Source organism: Colias eurytheme, chromosome 21 (genome assembly GCF_061535395.1).
Source record: "Colias eurytheme isolate Ceu_HAF_F1 chromosome 21, ilColEury1 Martin Lab GWU primary, whole genome shotgun sequence".
NCBI lineage: Eukaryota > Metazoa > Arthropoda > Insecta > Lepidoptera > Pieridae > Colias > Colias eurytheme.
The window spans coordinates 934,876-959,714 of record NC_143000.1 but is presented as its reverse complement, the minus strand read 5'-3'; the positions used below and the strand labels follow the sequence as shown (position 1 = coordinate 959,714).

The window sequence follows — 24,839 nt, the reverse complement described above, 5'->3', positions numbered from 1 at the left end:
AATAGAAACATTCATACATAAAAAATCTTAAAATTTCATATTTAAGAGGATAGTTTACAGAGGATAAAATTAAATCGCGAAAAATATATCGTCGTTTTTAATTCCATCCTTAATCGATTTATACAATATAATAAAAGCATTTTAATCGATCTGCTCGAATTTTATCAGTCGAACCATGCTCGAACAATGATTCTGACAGTTCTTTTGTTTTCTCAAATTATAATCTGTCGCCTTCCTTGTGACATCTGTCAAATCGGTCTAATGACATTTTACATTTGACATTCAATTTTATTATTCCTCATTTTTTGTTCAAGGAAAATGGTCGTTTTGCGGTTTCGCCTTTTAGTGAATTATAACTTAAAAAATTAAAATTAACTGTGAAAATGACAGAAAAAGAGATCACAATGGAGGAATTAGACGATTCGGTGAGTTAAGTTGTGATACATCATTAAATCTTTGTTTAATTGCTATGGTTTTATCACGTTTTATTTAGGTCAGTGCGCCGCTTCCCTATATAAATAATTATTGAAATACTACTTTACTCGCTCTAATTCCCCTTGTAACTTTGAACTTGAGTATACATTAGTGTTCTACGAATTTGGTATGGAGCAAAACTTGCATTTTAATTTCGTTTTTATTTACATAACGGGTGTGCCGCATTTCGCTTGTATGTTAGTGGAGATGAGTAATACTTGTTCAGAGCTGTTTATGGCCTCTCATAAGACTGTATACAAACAAAATACAGTAATGTTCAGAGCTGTTTATGGCCTCTTGACTGTATGGACTAACAAACAGCACTAAAATTGAAGACTGATTTTACTTTGTATTTAGATTTTCTGTTGTATTTTTTGACTCTGTTGATAACAAATTCATAACAAAGACATGTCATTGATAAGATCTGCATACAACTGCAAAATCAACATCATTTCTTTGCAATTCCTAATTACTTCTCATTTACTTCCTGTATGTACAAATGGGCATGTATTTTCTATAAAAAATACATGCACTTGTCTTAATAATTTTACTTTCGTTTTAATGTTGGTTTACAAATTATTTGATATTAGTTATACTGGCAACCCCAGAACAAATTACAATATTTTACATTATTTACCTTACTATAAAATGAATCTTCTTAAAATAAACAGATTAAACAAACCAATGAGCAGCTGGACCTGATGGAGTGGAAACTGGATGGAGGTGGAAAGGAGCTGGTGGCTCCGGTAGACCATCAGGACGTCTGCCTCGTTAACTTAATTAAATCTGTCTCAGAGGTGAGATGAGCTTAACAGTTCATAGTGTATTATTACAGCATATTTTTAAAGGACTTGTATAAAATGTTATGATGTATTTAAAATCTATGACAAACAATTTGTAATAGTGAATACCAATTGTATAAAAATATTTCAAATGTCCTAGAGTTATTTTGTGACATTTTTAATGAACACAGAAATAATAATGAAATGATACTGCTATAGTAATTTTGTGCATGGGAAGCACTCTTTCTTGATATTCAGATGAATATACTAACAAATATAATAGTATTTCAAGTATTTGTATAACAACTAACACTACATAGCACAAGCTTAACTAAACCCTGCTACTAATGTAATCTAGCTGCAAAGATATGTCATAATAATATTCTCAAAAGATCCTTTAAATACAAGGAATCACTGAAACTTATGTACATATATGTTTTTAGTTAATTCTTATTAGATTTATTAATTGAAGTTACACAGTAAATTAAGTTAGGGATAAGAATATCAATAGGTTCTTATAAACATACAAACAAATTAAGTCAATACTCAATTTATAAATATACATAATTGTTATCAGCCCTATTATGTAGTTTCTTAAATACCATATAGGGAGGCCCTTTATCTTATCTGTCTTCAAACATATGCATGTAATGACTCATTGGAATATTTAAAGGAAGTGCATTTGGCTTTGACTTTTTATCACTACATCTTGTATGAGGAGTCATTCTACATATAGGGTCAACCGGGGCAAATGCAACTAAAAAATAACAAGTTTCAAGTTTGATCGGTTGCAGTTATCTCCTTTTATATTTGGTCATTTATTTGACCCATTTAGTGATTTTTGTATTTATTCAAGATTATTTTCAACCAATCAAGCAATACAGTAGTCTTATAAATAACTGGTAGTGAGAATATTTCCTAAAATTGGTAGAAAAAGTTACATTAACCCCTAGTCGGGGGTAAATGCAACTAACTGCCATAGCTCTTCTTCTATTTCATATAAAACAACGAATATAGAATATATTTATGAGATTTCATGTTATTCATAGGATTTTGAACTGGATTACCGTGTAGCAAGAACGAGTTTTCAGGAAAAATCTTATTTTTCTGATTGTGGGGCAAATGCAACTATTTGTTAGAGAATTAGTGTGGGGAATGCAAAAAACTTATTCATCGATATATTTTTATTATTCTATATATATATACAATAACGTTATCTATACAATAACGTTGCGATCGTAGATGGCGCCGCATTATTTAGAGGAAAAACTCATGTACCTACTTTGATTTACCACTTTAAATCGCAACAAAAAAAATAACAGTGCACTACCTACTAAGTCAATTTTAGTTTTTGGTCAGAACAAATAATATTCTTTGTGTTAAATATTGTTAAAAACGTAAACCAAACAAAATACGTTTATTAGTTAATCAACCGTTTACTAAAAATTACTTGAACAATCACAGAACTATCCTACCTATCGTTTTTAGTTACTTATATTCTTTAACCACGCTTTATCTAATTTGAATTTTACTTATGAACCCGTCTCTGGGTATAATATCGAAGAAATAATCGATGGTTCTTCTTTAATTAATCATAAAGAAAATATATTTTGACTACCAAGAAGGATACATAATAAAAATATCGACACTGTCACATCACTAGTGTTTTTAGTTTCATACAAAAATATAAGGGGCTATTGTAACTAACCTCACAGTTGCAATAACCCCACAGTGAAATTTTCATGAGGCAATTGTAACTGCATCAATAACACAAAATAGAGTCAACTAACGCACTAAAAATATAAATGAAATATGCTTAACGGCTTGTGATAATCGTGTCCAATCAAAAACACCTGCAAAAAATCACTCCTAAACAATTTTTTTGTCTGCAAAACTCGACACCTGTTTTTACGCACACCAACTTCAAAATAGCGGTTTGACACAATGGCCTATCAATCAAATAGTTTTCATCGTAGGGGCACCATCTATTACTTGTAAGATTTATTAGTCGTTGAGCTATTGAATCATAGGTGGCGATTTATTACAACAACTCTAATAAATTAGTTATGATAACTAGTTGCCATAGCCCCATAGTTGCATTTGCCCCGGTTGACCCTAGGCCATTTTGAGCAAACTGTACTCTGGATTTAAACTTAATTTTAATTTTATTTTAAAGTACTTATACAAGAACACATAAAAAAAATCCATAACCATTTATAGCATCCAAATTTAAAATATGTAATATAACGAATATATACGAGTTTTATGCGACACTCCAAAAACGACAAAATGTTTTAAATTCGTAAAAAAATTTAGATTTTTCTCAAGTAGTAGCGTTGTACATTAATTTGGCATGTACTCGCTAAAATATACGCGTACTTTCGATTAATTAAAATAAGCCAATGACTCTATGTAATAACTAATAAATAACATAAGTTTAATATGTTTGTAAAATATGAATTTAAATAAATTTTTACGACGTAAAATTGTAAACAACTACTTAATTATAAATATAGTCCATTCAAAAAGCGTCAATTAATTACGCTCCTCTAAACTAAATAACGTGACATTCATGATCCACTGAACATGGCCTTATGTATTAGTCGAAAATAGAAAAGCAATCAGCAGAGCTATTTAAAGAAACATGTTATATACAGCTTGTACTATATATAATGTAACTTGGCTTGAATCTCAGTTTTATTAGAAACTAGTTGTGCCTCGCGGTTATATCCGCATTGATTTGAGGAAAATAACTATTTGTATATAACCGTGTATGTCGTTTATTTATATGGTTATATCAACGGAAGCTGTAAAAATCGGATCGGAAAAAATAAGTATTTTTTCCCGCTTTTCCAACATTTCTCATGGCTGCTCAGCTCCTTATTGGTCGTAGCCTTCTTCCATTGATGGACTGTTCAACATATACCTAATAATTCTTCTATTCGAACCAAAAGTTATTGATATTATTATAGCGTATTCGATAAACACTCTTCGGCTTTATAATAAAAAAGTAAATAATAAAAACAAATTGCATTTAGTTTTAGATTAGTTACAATCATATCTATTCTAAAAAGCTCCACAAATACCAAAAATATGTTTATTTTTAGGTACCACTTTCTAGTCGAGTTGAGAGCTTGTGCCTATAAACAAAGTTTAGAATTTTTCGGCACTAGTGTCAGAACTAGGTCAATATTTTAGACCCAGATCTTTAGTAGTTGCATTGGGAGTTGAATATTTCAGTGAACTATTTCTATTCCCACACAACCTAGAAACGAACCGTTTTACGAGATTTCTAAAAACACCAACTAAAGATTTACAGATACAAAGCTATTAGATACAACATTATAATTTGCAAATATTTTATATCGAGATATTGTACACGTGTATTAATTAAAGTTTGAAAACGAAATAGCCTCCGTTACACCGAATATAATTTCAGCAGCACTTCAACAAACAAATCTCGTTGAAGTTGGTTCAGACGATTATAGGTTTAAATATGGACAAACAGACAAATATGCCTTATATGTTTTCATGTACATTAAAAAAAACACGCAGAATACTGTACTTTTACTATTTAATATACTATTTAATGATCAATAAAATATTTATTGCGAAAAGGCATAATAAAATAGCTCCTATTTGCTACCATACACTGTAATGATAAACATTTAATTAGCATGTATCTGATAACATTGACGCAAACGAGTATCTATTGAGTCAATATTGCCTTTGTAGTGCTAAATATTATGGGCTGCATTTGTTGTCTAGTATTTATGATAACACTAGCGGTCCGCCCCGGCTTCGCCCGTGGTACATATTTCGCAATAAAAGGTAGCCTATGTCCTTTCTCGGGTATCAAAATATCTCCATACCAAATTTCATGCAAATTGGTTCAGTAGTTTAGGCGTGATTGAGTAACAGACAGACAGACAGAGTTACTTTCGCATTTATAATATTAGTAGGGATATAACACATCTTTGAACATTTTATGGGAGTTAATAGAAAGGAAGAATAGATGAATAAATTATTGAACTGATAACAATTATTTATATTTAATATTTGGTTTTATGGCATTCAAATGGTCTATAAATAAGATATTTTTTAAATATGTAATAGAAAAAATTCAAACACGAGTCGCCATTCGAACCCGCGTCTTTCGCCTTGCCGGAGTGACCGAGAGGCTAGGCGTTACCCCGGCATGGCGAAAGAGGCGTGTTCGAATCCCGCCCCGTAATAGGTTTTTTTTTTCTATTATTAAAACAAATAATAATATTAATTAAGTTAATACTTCGCATCTCCTTTTCTTAAACTGTCTTTTTTACGAAAATCGTAACTGTAAGAAGATTGTTTAAAACGTAAAATATTTATTTTTCAGCCCCTTGCGTTATAATTGAGGACAGGTCAGAATTTATTCAGTGTTCCGTTTTGTGTGCTTATAGCTTGCCATTTTATTTAAATTCAAACATTTATTTATTCAATAAGAATTCTTCTAAAAGCACTTTTGAATCGTCATAACTCATAACAGTTTAAGTCGTCACGCGTCCTACGTACATTATTTGCTCGTAACTAAATCAGTATGTTATAGTAGGACGCGTGAGAGATTAAATATTTATCACCGAGTCGGAAAGTATCTATAGTTGCTCTTGTAAAATCATGTCAATATTACATTTTAATTTTACATACTTAATATTACAAACTAGCTGTGCTCCGCGGTTTTACCCGCAGTGCTTCGCTGCTGTTCGAGATGATTTTATAGGTATAACCTATAGCCTTCCTCGATAATTTGGCTATCTAACACTGAAAGATTTTTTTCAAATCGGACCAGTTGCAGTAGTTTCAGATATTAGATAATTTTTCAAATCGGACTAGTAGTTCCCGAGATTAGGGCGTTCAAACAAACAAACTCTTCAGCTTTATAATATTAGTATAGATATCACAATAATCGTTCTTTATTCCAATATCGCGTTGTCTATGAACAATGAAGCGAGATTACAATGTGAATGGAGAATGGAGTATCATAATAGCAGACGTTGAAAGCTTGGACATTGATAACAATACATTGTAGCTAACCGACATAACAAAACAATGGATGGTTTTTGTCGTGAATTTTTTAAATTGAAGATTCATAAAATATAAAGTACAGCTTTCATATTATAAAGTAGACGTTGCATATTGTAAAATATGAAATAAATAAATTAAACTATTATCGAAAGGGTAACGTATCTTATTATTCTGTAAAACAGGAAAATATATAAGAAAATAATAATGTTGTGATATTTTTGATAGATTTTAAAATCAAGTAACTAAGTACCTACATCGTTTTAAAATTAGACATTTTTGTCTCCGATAGAAACATGTTTTAATTACAAAATGGCAGACTATAAGCGTTTCGCTTTGATATTAGTTGACGGGCTTAAATTCGATACGAGGTTTAAACCAGGCCCGAAAATGTATAATATAGTACTAATAATGTACTTTTGCGAAAGCCTGATCAACAGGAGGCAGTGTTGTCGCTTAATACAGGGCTTCTCATTTTTTTGCAGGAGTTGCCATGTCGATAAATAATTGTGGATACGATGTCGTTAAAAAGTGGCTGGGTAATTTTTATTAATATAATTTTTTAATTTGTATTTTATTGATAGAAATGACATTGCAAAATGGTACCTACAAAGTTTCATAATAAAATTTATTAATTATCTTTATCAGTAAGTACTTGAAAAGCAAATGAAAAAAATTGGAGAAGCAGTTTCAACATTAAAAATGTAATAAAAAAGTGTCAACTCTTATTTTTGTGTGTTTTTAGTTCCTTAACTTATCCAGCCATTTTTAAGCTTAAATTTAATTTTCAACTTCGCAACACATTCACAAGTTACTTCCCATGGGAGACCATGTCCATGTCATTATTCAATTCTACAAATCTATTTGTATTTACAACGATGTCTTAGCTCTCTTTCTAATCGCTTATGTGTGAAGAGCATTAGAATATTCGTTTCAGAGATGTCTACAAACATTTGTGTGCAATTTTGTTATGTATTGCCAGATGTTAAATATTTCCATATTTTGAATTAATATTAATAAAATATTTGTTCTGCGAAATATTTAATAATTTTTATCCTTATTGCATATTGAAGCTTACAGGTCGATAATAAAGTGAATCTCATTGAATTAAAAAAAACGCAATAAAGACTAAAAAGTTATATTAAATAAAATTGCAATATGTTCCATAATTTAACATTTGACTCATACATAACAACATTCCACACTCAACTTTTTCATCGTTAAACCGCAACGTGTGGACCGACCCTAACGCATAGATCGTGTATACAATGTTCGTACACAGGTGCGTTCCGACTATCAGCAGTTGCGTCGCGAGCTGATCGAAGTGCAGGCTCTACAGCGCGAACTGTCGACGCGACTGCGCACGCAACTGCGACTTGTTCACGGCAAGTTCGCGCGACTGCGACAAAGAATCGCAGCCGCGTCGCCGCCCCGTTAAACTAACATAACCCACTGCCGATACTAGTCATCGTCTTTTGGAGATCTTTAACTATAAATTTACAGAGGCTTCCGTTACTAGTGAAGTGTAGTAACGTTTGCACGTAGCGGTGAAAACGCTGCGTGTCGAACGCTCGTGCGCCCGTGAAATAGCTGTCAATTATTCCCTTCTCTTCCGATTCCTATTAATTTTACTAGATTACATTGTAAAGTTAGTGCCAACGTAATTTAATAAATGATGATTGAATAGTGAATGCACTATTAGCAATAATAATTAATCACTAGAATTATAGTGTTATTGATCTCAGTAACTGAGAATTAACTACTTGAATTAATTACAATATATTATGTATAAGAGGGGATAACTACAGTATGGTATGCGGTGTGGAAATATTTTTGTATAACTTATCATTGTTTGATTTGTTTATGGCTAGTCTTTTTTGGGATTAGTGCACACGCTTATAAATTTACGTGAACTGTTTCGTATGTACTGACCCTAATGTTTATTTAAGAGTATGCGAGGTATGTCAATGTCTAAATTAATGAAAGAATGTCGGTGCTATGTATTTGAGTGAAGCAAGGTACAGAAATCTCAGGTCTGAATGTCCCATTCAAATTGATAAAAACATTGTTGATTTTTCAAATTGTCAATTTTAATTCAATCTTCAAATTATGTAGATATATGCGAAATTAAAATGTTAAAAGACATCGAATGTAAAAGTGGGAATGGTAGATATGGATCGAATTTAAAACAATGTTCAATTTAGTTTGAATAGACCGTAGCGCTTCGTCTGTACCTTACACGTTTATCGTGGCTAGTACTCTAAGGTTTAGAACAAATTTACATTAAACAGAAGTCCTAGAATTTAAATGTTGCATTTATTTTTTCGCATTTTACATTTAGGGAAATTGTAATGTGTCATTATATTGTAGTTATTACATATCGAATATTTGCATGCTTTTACTGTTTATATTATCTGTGCACCGGGCGAGCGGGCATTTCAGATTTTATTGCGCGAAAATGCTACATAGCTTTGACATTTATAAATTCATTTTTCAAATAATATAAACATTGAGATAATATTACTATACGTATGGAGGAGACACCACGAACAAAATCTGTGCGCCATTTTTTTGCTCTAACTAAGTTTTAAAAATTATTATCTAGTTAGGTTCTTACCGATGAAAGTTATTCCTTTGCACATTTCCGTATTATTTGTATTATTTGTGCAATATCGTAACACACACGAAGGCATATTTGATGCGTTTCACTTTAAAACCATTAAAAAAAACCGCTCAACATACGTCATGTGGCGTATGTTGAGCGGAACATAAGTGATGTAGGCGGTGTCGTCTCCATATATGTATATCTCAATGAATATAAACAGGTTTATTTACCTACGAACGTTGCTACTTTTATTAGTGTTGTGATAGGTACTAATGTTGTAAATTAAATTATATGTGTATCTGCATAAATTCTTAAATAATATGCCGCAATCTTTTGTCGTCTTCCATGTCATAATTATATTTTCCATTCTGTACATTTTTATTTTACATCTGCATGGACATAACTATGTATTAATTTGTTGAAAATAACCGCTCGCCCATTTAAATCTCACTGTAGTTGTAAGAGAAATACATGTCTGATACTATGTATAAGTCTTAAATTATCGTATACCTTTAGAATAGATTGTAATGTTTAGATGTTTTTAATAGTCCAGTCTGTGGGGAAATGTAAAAGCCTCTGCTCTACAAAAGGTGGCGTAGAAAATGTTTTGAAACAATATTGTTTAGGTATGAAAGGTTAATAAAAATCCAAGTTTTCGACCTTGACGGACCCAGGCGCTAGCCGCCATCTTGAATTAAAGGTGCTAAAATTAGGTATATTTTAAATAACTTCTCAATTGTTTACTAAATCACAAAAGTGTCTATGAGGGGTTCAAAGAAGACAAAATTACCTACATTTTTTTTTTACATGATTATTCTGTAAGTCTTAAAGGTAAAAAGTTACAAGCGACGGAAATAATAATATTTACAGAAATCATATAATTTTAATTTTGTATAAAAATTGTGCAGCAATCTTTTTTTATTCTTTTTGATGGCCCGGGCTGGTTAATGGTGGCTTCTTCATTATCGTCGCTGAAATTTTCTGTTTCATTGTCTGTATTTTTAGTTTCCAACCATGAAATTTCGTCGATTAAATTTACTTTTTATTGATAACTTTATGAATCGTTCATATCGGATATCTTCTAAGGATTCCTTATCCATGTCCCCTCCGTAAAAAGTTACTAGAAAGCGTGCTCCAGCGTCTTCGATTTCTTCTGGTCATGATGACGAAATTTCATGGTTGGAAACTAAAAATACAGACAATGAAACAGAAAATTTCAGCGACGATAATGAAGAAGCCACCATTAACCAGCCCGGGCCATCAAAGAGAATTAAAAAATGATAGCTGTACAATTTTTAAACAAAATTAAAATTATATGATTTCTGTAAATATTATTATTTCCGTCGCTTGTAACTTTTTACCTTTAAGACTTACAGAATAATCATGTATGAAAAAAATGTAGGTAATTTTGTCTTCTTTGAACCCCTCATAGACACTTTTGTGATTTAGTAAACAATTGAGAAGTTATTTAAAATATACCTAATTTTAGCACCTTTAATTCAAGATGGCGGCTAGCGCCTGGGTCCGTCAAGGTCGAAAACTTGGATTTTGATAGTGGAAATTAACATTAAATTCGCAAAGCACGATGTAGATTTGAATTTTTGGTATGTTGTTTGGATCAGTTAGGGTGATGTAAATCCCAATTTGCAACTTCGAAAAAGTTGTGCTCGCTGCGCACCACGTGATAAACTGCGAAAATTTTGGACTTTTTTCACTTTTTGCTCTAAAAGTCATAAACTATGCGTTTCCGACAAGTATGATTCAGTACATAAATTAAGGTTATTAAATTTGCAACAATTTAAGCCTAACCGCAGCTCTCTAAACCTTATAACGACTAAACTGTGGCCATTCGAAGATGGTTCATTTTTCCGGAAATATTGAAATTTTTAGTTTTGCTCCCATTTGAAGCAAAATATTGGCAAAAACCGCTCGTTCTATGAGAAGTTCGTATAATAAAGTTGTAGTGCATTTAATTTTCTTTCATAAGAGCATAGAACAAAGTCTGTGAGACAAATATTTCACACACAATATCTGAAAAACAAAAAGAAGGTAGAAATAGATTTTTAAAGAATTGAAACTGAGAGCATATAAAATCATAAAAAGAATAATGCTTTTTCATTTGCAGGATAGGTAATTAACGAAATTACAAAATTTGGGAAAGTAGGATAAAAGATTATACGCAAATAATAAACTGCGAAAATTTTGGACTTTTTTCACTTTTTGCTCTAAAAGTCATAAACTATGCGTTTCCGACAAGTATGATTCAGTACATAAATTAAGGTTATTAAATTTGCAACAATTTAAGCCTAATTAAAGCTCTCTAAATCTTATAGCGACTAAACTGAACCAAAATATTGGCAAAACCGCTCGTTCTATGAGAAGGTCATAAAATAAAGTTGTAGAAAATTTAATTTTGTTAATTACCTATCCTGCAAATGAAAAAGTATTATCCTTTTTATGATTTTATATGCCCTCAGTTTCAATTCTTTAAAAATCTATTTCTACCTTCTTTTTGTTTTTCAGATATTGTGAGTGAACTATTTGTCTCACAGACTTTGTTCTATGCTCTAATGAAAGAAAATTAAATGCACTACAACTTTATTATACGACTTTCTCATAGAACGAGCGGTTTTTGCCAATATTTTGGTTCAAACGGGAGCAAAACTAAAAATTTGAAATTTTCGGGAAAAACTGACTATCTTTGAAAGGCCACAGCTTAGTTGTTATAAGGTTTAGAGAGCTGCGGTTTGGCTTAAATTGTTGCGAATTTAATTAGCTTTGTAATTTTGTTAATTACCTATACTGCAAATGAAAAAGTATTATCCTTTTTATGATTTTATATGCCCTCAGTTTCAATTCTTTAAAAATCTATTTCTACCTTCTTTTTGTTTTTCAGATATTGTGAGTGAACTATTTGTCTCACATACTTTGTTCTATGCTCTAATGAAAGAAAATTAAATGCACTACAACTTTATTATACGAACTTCTCATAGAACGAGCGGTTTTTGCCAATATTTTGCTTCAAACGGGAGCAAAACTAAAAATTTCAATATTTCCGGAAAAATGAACCATCTTCGAATGGCCACAGTTTAGTCGTTCTAAGGTTTAGAGAGCTGCGGTTAGGCTTAAATTGTTGCAAATTTAATAACCTTAATTTATGTACTGAATCATACTTGTCGGAAACGCATAGTTTATGACTTTTAGAGCAAAAAGTGAAAAAAGTCCAAAATTTTCGCAGTTTATCACGTGGTGCGCAGCGAGCACAACTTTTTCGAAGTTGCAAATTGGGATTTACATCACCCTAACTGATCCAAACAACATACCAAAAATTCAAATCTACATCGTGCTTTGCGAATTTAGGGTTTTTTAGTGTCGATTTCTACTGGCCTATCATACCTAAACAATATCGTTTCAAAACATTTTCTACGCCACCTTTTGTAAAGCATAAATACCTACAGACTGGATTATAAATTACTTTGTACAATGTGTTACTTATCGTTTCGTTGTTTTATTGTTAAATTTTTATAAATAAAAGAATTTTGGGTAAGACCACACAAGAAAAATCTAAAATTGTATGTTACCTACTTACTAATAATTTTATATCAATATTATATGAATATCCTATGAACAGGAAGGATTGATTTATCGTATTATTATAATAACTAGCGGTCCGCCTCGGCTTCGCCCGTGGTATATATTTCGCAATAAAAGGTAGCCTATGTTCTTTCTCAGGGTCTAAAGATTATCTGTGCCAAATTTCATCAAAATCGGTCCAGTAGTTTATGCGTGAAAACCATACATACATACATACAAACCTTTCCTCTTTATAATATTAGTATAGATTTCTCTAGTCTGGTCTTACCCCAATATGTTCAAAATTGTTTTAATTTTGGTTATGAATATGTCTTCTATTCACATCTATAAGCGGAAAAATCATTGTCATTTGTGCACGTATACTTAATAATAATTTAGGCAAATCAATTGAAGAATTAATATCACATCGTCCACATTGCAGCGCACAGACTATTAAAAGTTACTCACATTTATATACTTAACTATAGAAAAGATTAGAAAGTTGATTGATATCACTATCAATAAATGAAGTGCCAAATATGAAATCACTTATTTTTTCTCGAATAACGAAAATGTAATCTTCACAATAATTATTTAATCATGAATTTATATTATTTTGAAAGTGCTTTACTGTTGTGCTTTAATATTTTATTTTTAACTGTTATTTTTAACAGCATCTTAAATGATAATGATCATTTAATCTTATTATGTAAGGCGGCCAACTTCCTGGAACTGAATGTGGGTCGTTAATTTGAACTGGTGTACTTTGAAAGCCCTTGTTATTTAATTCTGGTATTGTATCCGAACTCTGAATGAAGAGTAAATCAATTTTGTGATTATGTTACGAAATTCTTATTATTTTACTTGAGTAAAAATATCAAAAAGCCTCACCTGAAATCGTTATTATTTCACACATTAAAACTCTTTTCGTATTTATCACCTATCTAGTATCTTGTATGTATTGAGAAACAGGTGATGATTTTTGTTACTGTTCAAAAATTCAAAGAGTCTACATTAGTATTATTTGTCTACTAACTTGGCCGCCTCATTTATAATTATTATTATTATAAAATAAACAACTTCGATGTCCAATTTCGACAATATTTTATTATTCCTATTTTTAATAATTAGTTTATTTTCTATAAACTATAGGGGTTCCGTTTAACTATAACTATTATATTGTGTCCGAGACATTTACAACCCATGTTTAGATCAATTTTTTTAATAAATAATATTTTATGGTTGAAATGTGTTTTATTTTATCCTTTTTTAATACCTACTATGCTTAAACAATTTTGGTGAAAAATGAATACAAAAGATTCTTTGGGATAATTGAATAAAATGATGGGACCAGTCCAATAGTGAGAAATTAACACGTACCTACTTAAATTGTGATTGTTTTCGTAAATATGCTTAATGCTATGTCAGCCATATAATATTTTCATACTATACCTACAGTCTGTACGATAGGTACCTACATAAAAGTGAACTACTAACCTCCGAAGTGGTATTCACAAATTTCCCCGCTTTTTTTTATAAAATGGCTCAAAAGTTAAAAATACATAATCGATACTGATATACAAAAACTACTGGACCCTGTTGATTAGCTGGAACCTGCCCGGGTCAAAAGTAGCATATGTGTTAATCCAGACTGTAATTATTTCTGTACCAAAATGCATACATATGAGCTGTTATTGTGTGGACGTAACAAAAACCACTGGTATTGACTGCTTTCAACAATTATTTGTCCATGAAAAGCAAAAAGCTACTATGCGATTCCACAAACCGCCTGTCCACAACCAAGAGCGGCGCAGCATGAGGCGTGGCGGGTGAGCGATGAGCGGAAAAACAAATTGTATACAATCTATGATGTCACAGCTATCGGTGCGGTGTCGCAAAACGCAGCATCGCGTCGTCGAGATTCTCGCAACACGCAGCGGCAACGGTAGCTGCGTGCGGTGCAGTACAAGTTGTACTGACTAGTTGTACGGTCGACACTGAAAACTGGTGTTTCAGAAACTTTCTCTGTAAATTATTACCTACTCGTGTGGGGTCATTTTGGTATCATTAAGTATGTTTGAATTTTATTGATCTGTATAATTTATACTTTGTATTATTCGAAATGACGATGATGTTTCGAAACCGGTTGTACTTAGTTTATTGTAATAAAAATGTAAATAAAGTGGAATTAGTCGATTGTGTGTTGTTTACTATTTATTGATCTGATTAATTTTTCCCTACCTAATTTTGTTTCGAGCCGAGTACGAGTGGGTACGATGTACGAATCAAGCAACAAATAAACAGTTACTGAAACGAAGAGAGGATTTCTTTTTCTCTTTAATAAAACACATAACGGCCATTGGCATTCCTATTCAATAACGGCAACAAACGATGAGCGATTATGTTTATGAGTTATATATCATTTTTTTTCCTATATTTTAGGGTATGCCATATGTATGATGAGATGTTTAGAGTAATCAAATAGGTAAAGTATAGTAATAAAACACGCTATTATAATAATAAAGAACATAGAAATGGATCAAATAAAAACACAAGTTATTGGATATATCCCTTTATTTTTGTACTTACAAACAGTATAAAGAGTCGGAATGCATGAAGACGGAACCCTCGTCAAAGGTTAAATTGTTAATTTTGTAAAAATACGAAATAAAGTGTTAATCAATAATTACTATCAAGATCTATAATACTCGTTATTGCAACATTTTACAAACAAAATGTATCACAGACATTATAAAAACTATGAGCACTCTAACATGAGATTACAAATTTAATTCACAAATGCAACAAAATGGGAACATCATAAGCCATAATAATTGAAACTGCTTTCAAAACCTCGACCCTTCGTTGCATTTAAACATTAAAATAAAACATGGCACCCTGTCACTATATTCCTTAAAATTAAATAAAACTAAATGCGATTAAAAAGTTAATAAATTAATCATGTTAATATTTTTATTAAAAAGTAAACGTAAGCCTAATCTTGTCAATGTAAAATAATAAAGTAAATACAAACAGGCGGGTTTGCGGAATTATTTTTAAAACAATACAAAAATAATATCAATAACCAGACATATTTGGAGGTTTTATACAAAATTTATGCTAATTAATATATCGTCAATATATTTTTGGACAAATTAAATTGTATGAAAAATGTTAATGCTTTTCGATTATTATTTGCGTAATATAATAATTAATAAGGTATTTACTATAAGTATTGGCACTAGAGGGCATTAAAATTTATTAATTTGAAGCATAAATAATTTTTCTAGAAGACGGAAAGAATTCGATAGTGCAAAATTATTTATTAAATAATTGTTACAATGGCAGTTGTTTTACTTTGCGAATTATTGAGCAAAATATACTTCGTTAATACTTTGAGAAAATATTGGAAAAAATACAGACTATATAGATTGCTTGTATTACAATTTGTAAATATTTTTTTTAAGTAGGTATATATCTTAATTAGTTCAATTATTTTAGGGGTTAAATTTTAATTGCTCTGCCAATTATAACAGAAAATATATTTTCACGCAAAAAATATATAAAGCATAACACCTTTGCTTAAAGTAATCAACAGCAAAATAATATAAATACCGTGTGCCTAAAGTACAGAAATTTTTGATTAAAAATACATAAAAAGTCTTCATACTTCAGGCGCAGGGGTTTTCCTAATAGTAGCCATACGCGAAAGTTATTATTAATTTTTAAAGAAAATCTATAGATTATCTTAGAATTGCAGAAAAAATTATATAATATCGATATAATGTATTATTTTTTTCAGCAATGAAATTTACCCTTGATCAAAGTTGTTCAAACTTGTCATGCCTCCAAAACATCGTGTAGGGCTACCATTATTTCGGTGACAAATTGACAGAACAGTCTTGGCAAAGGCACACGCAAATGTAAAGCACGTAACAACTATTTGTGCTAAAACAACGCGTACAAAATCTATGGAATATTGTATATTTATATAAAACTTGAAACGTTTAATAACTGTATCAAAATTTTAAGCTATTTATTATATTACTGTACTTTATTTCGTGGTCGCCATAAAATATGTAGACATTATTTAAGAATTAACTAGTATTTTTTAAAAATTAATTTACCATGATCAGTTCATAAATGAAATACATAACTAAAAATGTAAAGGAAATTAAGTAGATATTTCTCTCATATATTACGATAAAATCAATATTTTCAGAATTGCAAATTTAAATAAATAAACGGCCAATTTAACACTTATTTTTACTACTTCAAAAATCTTAAAAATGTATACTTACGTACATATTTCATAGCGACCACAATTTACGTATAACATATATTATTAAAGATTCTACAAATACTATATTTTGTTGGCAAGTAAACAATAGAACATTATTCCGTTCCAAGCGTTTTACAATAAGTACTTAACAACTCAACAACTGTATAACTAACTTGGCAAGAGACGACTGTACACAGACTTTATTTCATTATATCCCTACTAATATTATAAATGCGAAAGTAACTCTGTCTGTCTGTCTGTTACGCTTTCCCGCTTAAACCTCTCAACCGATTTTTATGAAATTTGGCACAGACAATCTTTAGACCCTGAGAAAGAACATAGGCTACATTTTATTGCGAAATAACACCACACGGGCGAAGCCACGGGCGGAAGCTAGTTTAAAATATATTCTTGAAAAGTGTATGAAGATAGAATATAAAGACAATATATAATATTTTTTATAACAATTCTTAAAGTTCATTTATTCAGGGTAATATTTTTTGGGATAAATTACCAAATTTCATCGAAATCGGCCCAACAGTTTTTGAGTATATAGACTAACGATACATATAAAAACTTTCACAATATTTTCTATATGAAGTAGAATGAATAAAGTCGGCGTACATACTACACCGGCGGTCGACATAACAACAATATATTTGTAAATAACATTTAAGCAGAAAATGACATAAATTCTAAAACGCTAACATGGAAGGAACAATATTATAACAATCTGAAGCTTGATACCGACCACCGGTGTAGTGTCTTGTGATTGTTTTAGTCTCGAGGAAAAACGCGTTTTAGCAAAAATCTAATAAAAAAGGTGGGTGCCGAGCACATGTGACAGAAGTGAAGGTTCTTTGGCAAGATTCAAACATTCCAAAATCGTCGCCTTACTCCATGACGTGACGGTATTGCCATGACACGACCTTGAAATTTTACCCTCAACGTGCCTTAAAAAATTTCACTTCTAAAGTATTGTTTATAAGTGTCTATCTATTTAACTGTTTTGAGCATTTGAAAAGACAAATCTAAGAAAACGTCATTGATAGACCAAAAAATACGATCGGGCCGGCCGATCTTTTTTGAAAATTATTTTTTTTAATCGCCAATTTTAATATAACTTTATTTGCTACTTAAGTACGCAAAATGTTTGGACTTCAGATTTTATGTGTCATATTCTATATGAATAGGTCATCTTCTTGATTAGAATGACCAAAAAGTTAAAGATATCCCGTGTTAGATACAAAATTATCAATGCAGAAGAAAATATCCTGATTAATTCAGAATATTTCTACATCACAACCATTTCACGCGTTTTTTCCTACGACACTAAAAACATCGCACATTAACCTATATAACCCTTTCTACTGGAGATTCTTTAACTTCACTGTCTGGTTTCAGATCTTTGCTAATTTTGAGATTAGCTAGTCTGACGTAATTGCTCCTTGTGATTCCTTCCCTCCTTTTGGGCTTATCATCTTTCTTTTCTAAAACTGGCGTTAAATTCTTAACACTTCGTATCGGTAACTCTATTTTGCGTCTATCCAGTTTATCTTGGGTTTTATCCCGGTAACTGTATCGACCGTCGAAGTCTTTTCGGTTTTCTAAATGTCGTCTAAATATAGGCGTCATTGGTTTGCCTAAACTGGCCAATTTTAAGTCACTTTTGAGTACGTCTCTATTTATTTTCGGCTCATCGTCACTTGGACGTACTCTGTACGTAGATCGTATTGGAGAAGCAGGTCGCTGAACGAAAAACTTGCTTCTAGACTTTTCCTTGTCTTCCTCCCTTTGCCTCACCACTTCTGTCGTGTTTGGCTTGAAAAGTCGACTCAGTTTTGGTGACAACAACTTCTTAGCTAGCGAGTTCTTTTCACACTTACCCACTGTTTTAGGGATTTCTTGCTTTTCCGGGATAAATTCTTCGAGACTATCCGGCGAGTCTGTGATGTCGTAACTTGCTTTTTTCGCTAGTAAGTTCCCCTTTTTGACTATATCTGTCAATATTTTGGGGTTGCAGTCTATTTGTATTTCTAGTTCATCGTCGGAGGAGTCTGATTCGTTTTCAGTCTGTATTTCGCAGTGGTCTGGAATGCTTTGGTGTCTGCAAAAGGGCAGGTGTTGGTCGTGATCTTTTTCATCAGTTTCTAGCCCTTCTACTGATTGATTTCTGAGGAAAGCAGGTAAATTGGAATCCTCAATTTTCCTAGTTTTAGTATCGTTTAGCAAGTTATTGAGATGCGAGTCAGGGCTTGTTCGTTTGAGCGGTGGAGGGTCCAGCCATTCGGATATATCGTCAACCTGTAAATAAATAATGGTTGGATTATTAAACAATGTTATGATGTGATACTAAAAGGAAATTGTAGGTGTGATTTTACTCTTGGATAAGATGTAGCAGGTAATTTTACTGCTATAAGAGGTGTAGTAGGTAATTTTACTTATGTAAAAGGTGAAGCAGGTGAATTTTCTGCTGAAGAAGGGGTAACAGATGAATTTGCTGCTGTAGAAGGTGTAACAGGTAATTTAGTTGCATAAGAAGGTGTAGCGGGTAAATTTGCTGCTGTGGAAGGTGAAGCAGGTAAATTTGCAGCTTGAGAAAGTGTAGCAGGTAGATTTACAGCTGTGGAAGGTGTAACAGGTAATTTTACCGATGTAGAAGGTGTAGCAGATAATTTTACTTCTGTAGAAGATGTAGCAGATAAATTTGCAGCTGTAGAAGGTGTAGCAGGTAAATTTTCAGCTGTGGAAAGTGTAACAGGTAATTTTACCGATGTAGAAGGTGTAGCAGATAATTTTACTTCTGTAGAAGATGTAGCAGATAAATTTGCAGCTGTAGAAGGTGTAGCAGGTAAATTTGCAGCTGTAGAAGGTGTAGCAGGTAAATTTGCAGCTGTGGAAGGTGTAGCAAGTTAATTTGCAGCTGTGGAAGGTGAAGCAGGTAAATTTGCAGCTGTAGAAGGTGTAGCAGGTAAATTTGCAGCTGTGGAAGGTGAAGCAGGTAAATTTGCAGCTGTAGAAGGTGTAGCAGGTAAATTTGCAGCTGTAGAAGGTGTAGCAGGTAAATTAGCAGCTGTAGAAGGTATAGCAGGTAAATTTGCAGCTGTGGAAGGTGTAGCAGGTAAATTTACTGCTGAAGATGGTGTAGCAGGTAAATTTGCAGCTGTAGAAGGTGTAGCAGGTAAATTTGCAGCTGTGGAAGGTAAAGCAGGTTAATTTGCAGCTGAAGAAGGTGTAGCAGGTAAATTTGCAGCTGTGGAATGTGTAGCAGATAAATTTACTGCTGTAGAAGGTGTAGCAGGTAAATTTGCAGCTGTGGAAGGTGTAGCAGGTTAATTTGCAGCTGTAGAAGGTGAAGCAGGTAAATTTGCTGCTGTAGAAGGTGTAGCAGGTAAATTTGCAGCTGTAGAAGGTGTAGCAGGTAAATTTGCAGCTGTGGAAGGTGAAGCAGGTAAATTTGCAGCTGTAGAAGGTGTAGCAGGTAAATTTGCTGCTGTAGAAGGTGTAGCAGGTAAATTTGCAGCTGTAGAAGGTGTAGCAGGTAAATTTGCTGCTGTACAAGGTGTAGCAGGTAAATTTGCTGCTGTAGAAGGTGTAGCAGGTAAATTTACTGCTGTTGAAGGTATAACAGGTAATTTTACCAATGTAGAAGGTGTAGCAGATAAATTTGCTGCTGTAGAAGGTGTAGCAGGTAAATTAGCAGCTGTAGAAGGTGTAGCAGGTAAATTTGCAGCTGTGGAAGGTGTAGCAGGTAAATTTACTGCTGTAGATGGTGTAGCAGGTAAATTTGCAGCTGTAGAAGGTGTAGCAGGTAAATTTGCAGCTGTGGAAGGTGTAGCAGGTTAATTTTCAGCTGTAGAAGGTGTAGCAGGTAAATTTGCTGCTGTAGATGGTGTAGCAGGTAAATTTGCAGCTGTAGAAGGTCTAGCAGGTAAATTTGCAGCTGTGGAAGGTGTAGCAGGTTAATTTGCAGCTGTAGAAGGTGTAGCAGGTAAATTTGCTGCTGTAGAAGGTGTAGCAGGTAAATTTGCAGCTGTAGAAGGTGTAGCAGGTAAATTTGCAGCTGTGGAAGGTGTAGCAGGTTAATTTGCAGCTGTAGAAGGTGTAGCAGGTAAATTTGCAGCTGTTGAAGGTGTAGCAGGTAAATTTGCAGCTGTGGAAGGTGTAGCAGGTTAATTTGCAGCTGTGGAAGGTGTAGCAGATAAATTTACTGCTGAAGAAGGTGTAGCAGGTAAATTTGCAGCTGTGGAAGGTGTAGCAGGTTAATTTGCAGCTGTGGAAGGTGTAGCAGATAAATTTACTGCTGAAGAAGGTGTAGCAGATAAATTTACTGCTGAAGAAGGTGTAGCAGGTAAATTTGCAGCTGTAGAAGGTGTAGCAGGTAAATTTGCAGCTGTAGAAGGTGTAGCAGGTAAATTTGCAGCTGTAGAAGGTATAACAGGTAATTTTACCGATGTAGAAGGTGTAGCAGATAAATTTACTGCTGTAGAAGGTGTAGCAGGTAAATTTGCAGCTGTAGAAGGTGTAGCAGGTAAATTTACAGCTGCAGAAGCTGTAGCAGATAAATTTACTGCTGTAGAAAGTGTAGCAGGTTAATTTGCAGCTGTAGAAGGTGTAGCAGGTAAATTTGCTACTGTAGAAGGTGTAGCAGGTAAATTTGCAGCTGTAGAAGGTGTAGCAGGTAAATTTGCAGCTGTGGAAGGTGAAGCAGGTAAATTTGCAGCTGTAGAAGGTGTAGCAGGTAAATTTGCTGCTGTAGAAGGTGTAGCAGGTAAATTTGCAGCTGTAGAAGGTGTAGCAGGTAAATTTGCTGTTGTACAAGGTGTAGCAGGTAAATTTGCTGCTGTAGAAGGTGTAGCAGGTAAATTTACTGCTGTTGAAGGTATAATAGGTAATTTTACCAATGTAGAAGGTGTAGCAGATAAATTTGCTGCTGTAGAAGGTGTAGCAGGTAAATTAGCAGCTGTAGAAGGTGTAGCAGGTAAATTTGCAGCTGTGGAAGGTGTAGCAGGTAAATTTACTGCTGTAGATGGTGTAGCAGGTATATTTGCAGCTGTAGAAGGTGTAGCAGGTAAATTTGCAGCTGTGGAAGGTGTAGCAGGTTAATTTGCAGCTGTAGAAGGTGTAGCAGGTAAATTTGCTGCTGTACAAGGTGTAGCAGGTAAATTTGCTGCTGTAGAAGGTGTAGCAGGTAAATTTACTGCTGTTGAAGGTATAACAGGTAATTTTACCAATGTAGAAGGTGTAGCAGATAAAGTTGCTGCTGTAGAAGGTGTAGCAGGTAAATTAGCAGCTGTAGAAGGTGTAGCAGGTAAATTTGCAGCTGTCGAAGGTGTAGCAGGTAAATTTACTGCTGTAGATGGTGTAGCAGGTAATTTTACCGATGTAGAAGGTGTAGCAGATAAATTTACTGCTGTAGAAGGTGTAGCAGGTAAATTTGCAGCTGTAGAAAGTGTAGCAGGTAAATTTGCAGCTGTAGAAGGTGTAGCAGGTAAATTTGCTGCTGTAGAAGGTGTAGCAGGTAAATTTACAGCTGCAGAAGGTGTAGCAGATAAATTTACTGCTGTAGAAAGTGAAGCAGGTTAATTTGCAGCTGTGGAAGGTGTAGCAGGTAAATTTGCAGCTGTTGAAGGTGTAGCAGGTAAATTTGCAGCTGTGGAAGGTAAAGCAGGTTAATTTGCAGCTGAAGAAGGTGTAGCAGGTAAATTTGCAGCTGTGGAATGTGTAGCAGATAAATTTACTGCTGTAGAAGGTGAAGCAGGTAAATTTGCAGCTGTGGAAGGTGTAGCAGGTTAATTTGCAGCTGTAGAAGGTGAAGCAGGTAAATTTGCTGCTGTAGAAGGTGTAGCAGGTAAATTTGCAGCTGTAGAAGGTGTAGCAGGTAAATTTGCAGCTGTGGAAGGTGAAGCAGGTAAATTTGCAGCTGTAGAAGGTGTAGCAGGTAAATTTGCTGCTGTAGAAGGTGTAGCAGGTAAATTTGCAGCTGTAGAAGGTGTAGCAGGTAAATTTGCTGCTGTACAAGGTGTAGCAGGTAAATTTGCTGCTGTAGAAGGTGTAGCAGGTAAATTTACTGCTGTTGAAGGTATAACAGGTAATTTTACCAATGTAGAAGGTGTAGCAGATAAATTTGCTGCTGTAGAAGGTGTAGCAGGTAAATTAGCAGCTGTAGAAGGTGTAGCAGGTAAATTTGCAGCTGTGGAAGGTGTAGCAGGTAAATTTGCTGCTGTAGAAGGTGTAGCAGGTAAATTTACTGCTGTTGAAGGTATAACAGGTAATTTTACCAATGTAGAAGGTGTAGCAGATAAATTTGCTGCTGTAGAAGGTGTAGCAGGTAAATTAGCAGCTGTAGAAGGTGTAGCAGGTAAATTTGCAGCTGTGGAAGGTGTAGCAGGTAAATTTACTGCTGTAGATGGTGTAGCAGGTAAATTTACTGCTGAAGAAGGTGTAGCAGATAAATTTACTGCTGAAGAAGGTGTAGCAGGTAAATTTGCAGCTGTGGAAGGTGTAGCAGGTTAATTTGCAGCTGTGGAAGGTGTAGCAGATAAATTTACTGCTGAAGAAGGTGTAGCAGATAAATTTACTGCTGTAGAAAGTGTAGCAGGTAAATTTCCAGCTGTAGAAGGTGTAGCAGGTAAATTTGCAGCTGTAGAAGGTGTAGCAGGTAAATTTGCAGCTGTAGAACGTATAACAGGTAATTTTACCGATGTAGAAGGTGTAGCAGATAAATTTACTGCTGTAGAAGGTGTAGCAGGTAAATTTGCAGCTGTAGAAGGTGTAGCAGGTAAATTTGCAGCTGTAGAAGGTGTAGCAGGTAAATTTGCTGCTGTAGAAGGTGTAGCAGGTAAATTTACAGCTGCAGAAGGTGTAGCAGATAAATTTACTGCTGTAGAAAGTGTAGCAGGTTAATTTGCAGCTGTAGAAGGTGTAGCAGATAAATTTACTGCTGAAGAAGGTGTAGCAGGTAAATTTGCAGCTGTGGAAGGTGTAGCAGGTTAATTTGCAGCTGTGGAAGGTGAAGCAGATAAATTTACTGCTGAAGAAGGTGTACTTAGCAGATAAATTTACTGCTGTAGAAAGTGTAGCAGGTAAATTTACAGCTGCAGAAGGTGTAGCAGATAAATTTACTGCTGTAGAAAGTGTAGCAGGTTAATTTGCAGCTGTAGAAGGTGTAGCAGATATATTTATTGCTGTAGAAGGTTAAGCAGGTAATTTTGCAGCTGTGGAAGGTATAACAGTTAATTTTACCGATGTCGAAGGTGTGGCAGATACATTGACTGCTGTAGAAGGTGTAGCAGGTAAATTTGCTGCTTTAGAAGATGTAGCAGGTAAATTTGCAGCTGAGGAAGGTGTAGCAGGTAAAAGATCAGCTTTGGAATGTACAACAGTTAATTTTACCGATATAAGAGGTGTAGCAGATAATTTACCGATGTAGAAGGTGTAGCAGGTAAAATTGTTGCTGCAGAAGGAGTAGCTGATAAATTTACTGCTGTAGATGGTGTAGCAAGTAAATTTGCAGCAGTGGAAGGTGTAACAGGTAAATTTGCAGCTGTGGAAGGTGTAGCAGGTAAATTTGCAGCTGTGGAAGGTATAACATGTAATTTTACCGATGTAGAAGGTGTAGCAGATAAATTTACTGCTGTTGAAGGTGTAGCAGGTAAATTTGCAGCTGTTGAAGGTATAACGGGTAATTTTACCGATGTAGAAGGTGTAGCAGATAAATTTACTGCTGTAGAAGGTGTAGCAGGTAAATTTACTGCTGTAGAAGGTGTAGCAGGTAAATTTGCTGCTGTGGAAGGTATAACAGGTAATTTTACAGATGTAGAAGGTGTTGCAGATAAATTTACTGCTGTAGAAGATGTAGCAGGTAAATTTGCTGCTTTGGAAGATGTAGCATATAAATTTACTGCTGTAGATGGTGTAGCAGGTAAATTTGCAGCTGTAGAAGGTGTAGCAGGTAAATTTGCAGCTGTAGAAGTTGTAGCAGATACATTTACTGCTGTAGAAGGTGTAGCAGGTAAATTTGCAGCTGTGGAAGGTGAAGCAGGTAAATTTACTGCTGTAGAAG

General features: G+C 33.7%; 2 protein-coding genes across 2 annotated transcripts in view; one reads left to right on the top strand and one right to left on the bottom strand.

The window, feature by feature from the left end:
• Nucleotides 1-340: 340 nt before the first annotated feature.
• LOC149898876 (uncharacterized) lies at nt 341-9,458 on the top strand. Its single transcript, XM_090114217.1, has 3 exons — nt 341-425; nt 1,146-1,271; nt 7,597-9,458. Exons 1-3 carry the CDS (start codon nt 384-386, stop codon nt 7,750-7,752), a joined length of 324 nt encoding a protein of 107 aa, XP_089970343.1. The 5' UTR covers nt 341-383; the 3' UTR covers nt 7,753-9,458.
• A 6,875-nt stretch (nt 9,459-16,333) lies between these two features.
• The window catches only part of LIMK1 (LIM domain kinase 1), a 50,774-nt gene continuing 42,268 nt past the window's right edge, over nt 16,334-24,839 (bottom strand). Inside the window, exon 18 of the mRNA XM_090114604.1 lies at nt 16,334-19,078. Coding sequence (XP_089970730.1) covers nt 18,128-19,078 — 951 coding nt within the window. The 3' untranslated portion in view covers nt 16,334-18,127. The remainder of the gene's footprint in view (nt 19,079-24,839) is intronic.

Coding starts and splice junctions, on each gene's coding strand:
- LOC149898876 (XM_090114217.1), top strand. CDS start 384: ATGACAGAAAAAGAGATCACAATGGAGGAATTAGACGATTCG. Junction 426..1,145: donor TGGAGGAATTAGACGATTCG/GTGAGTTAAGTT, acceptor TAAAATAAACAG/ATTAAACAAACCAATGAGCA. Junction 1,272..7,596: donor TAATTAAATCTGTCTCAGAG/GTGAGATGAGCT, acceptor GTTCGTACACAG/GTGCGTTCCGACTATCAGCA.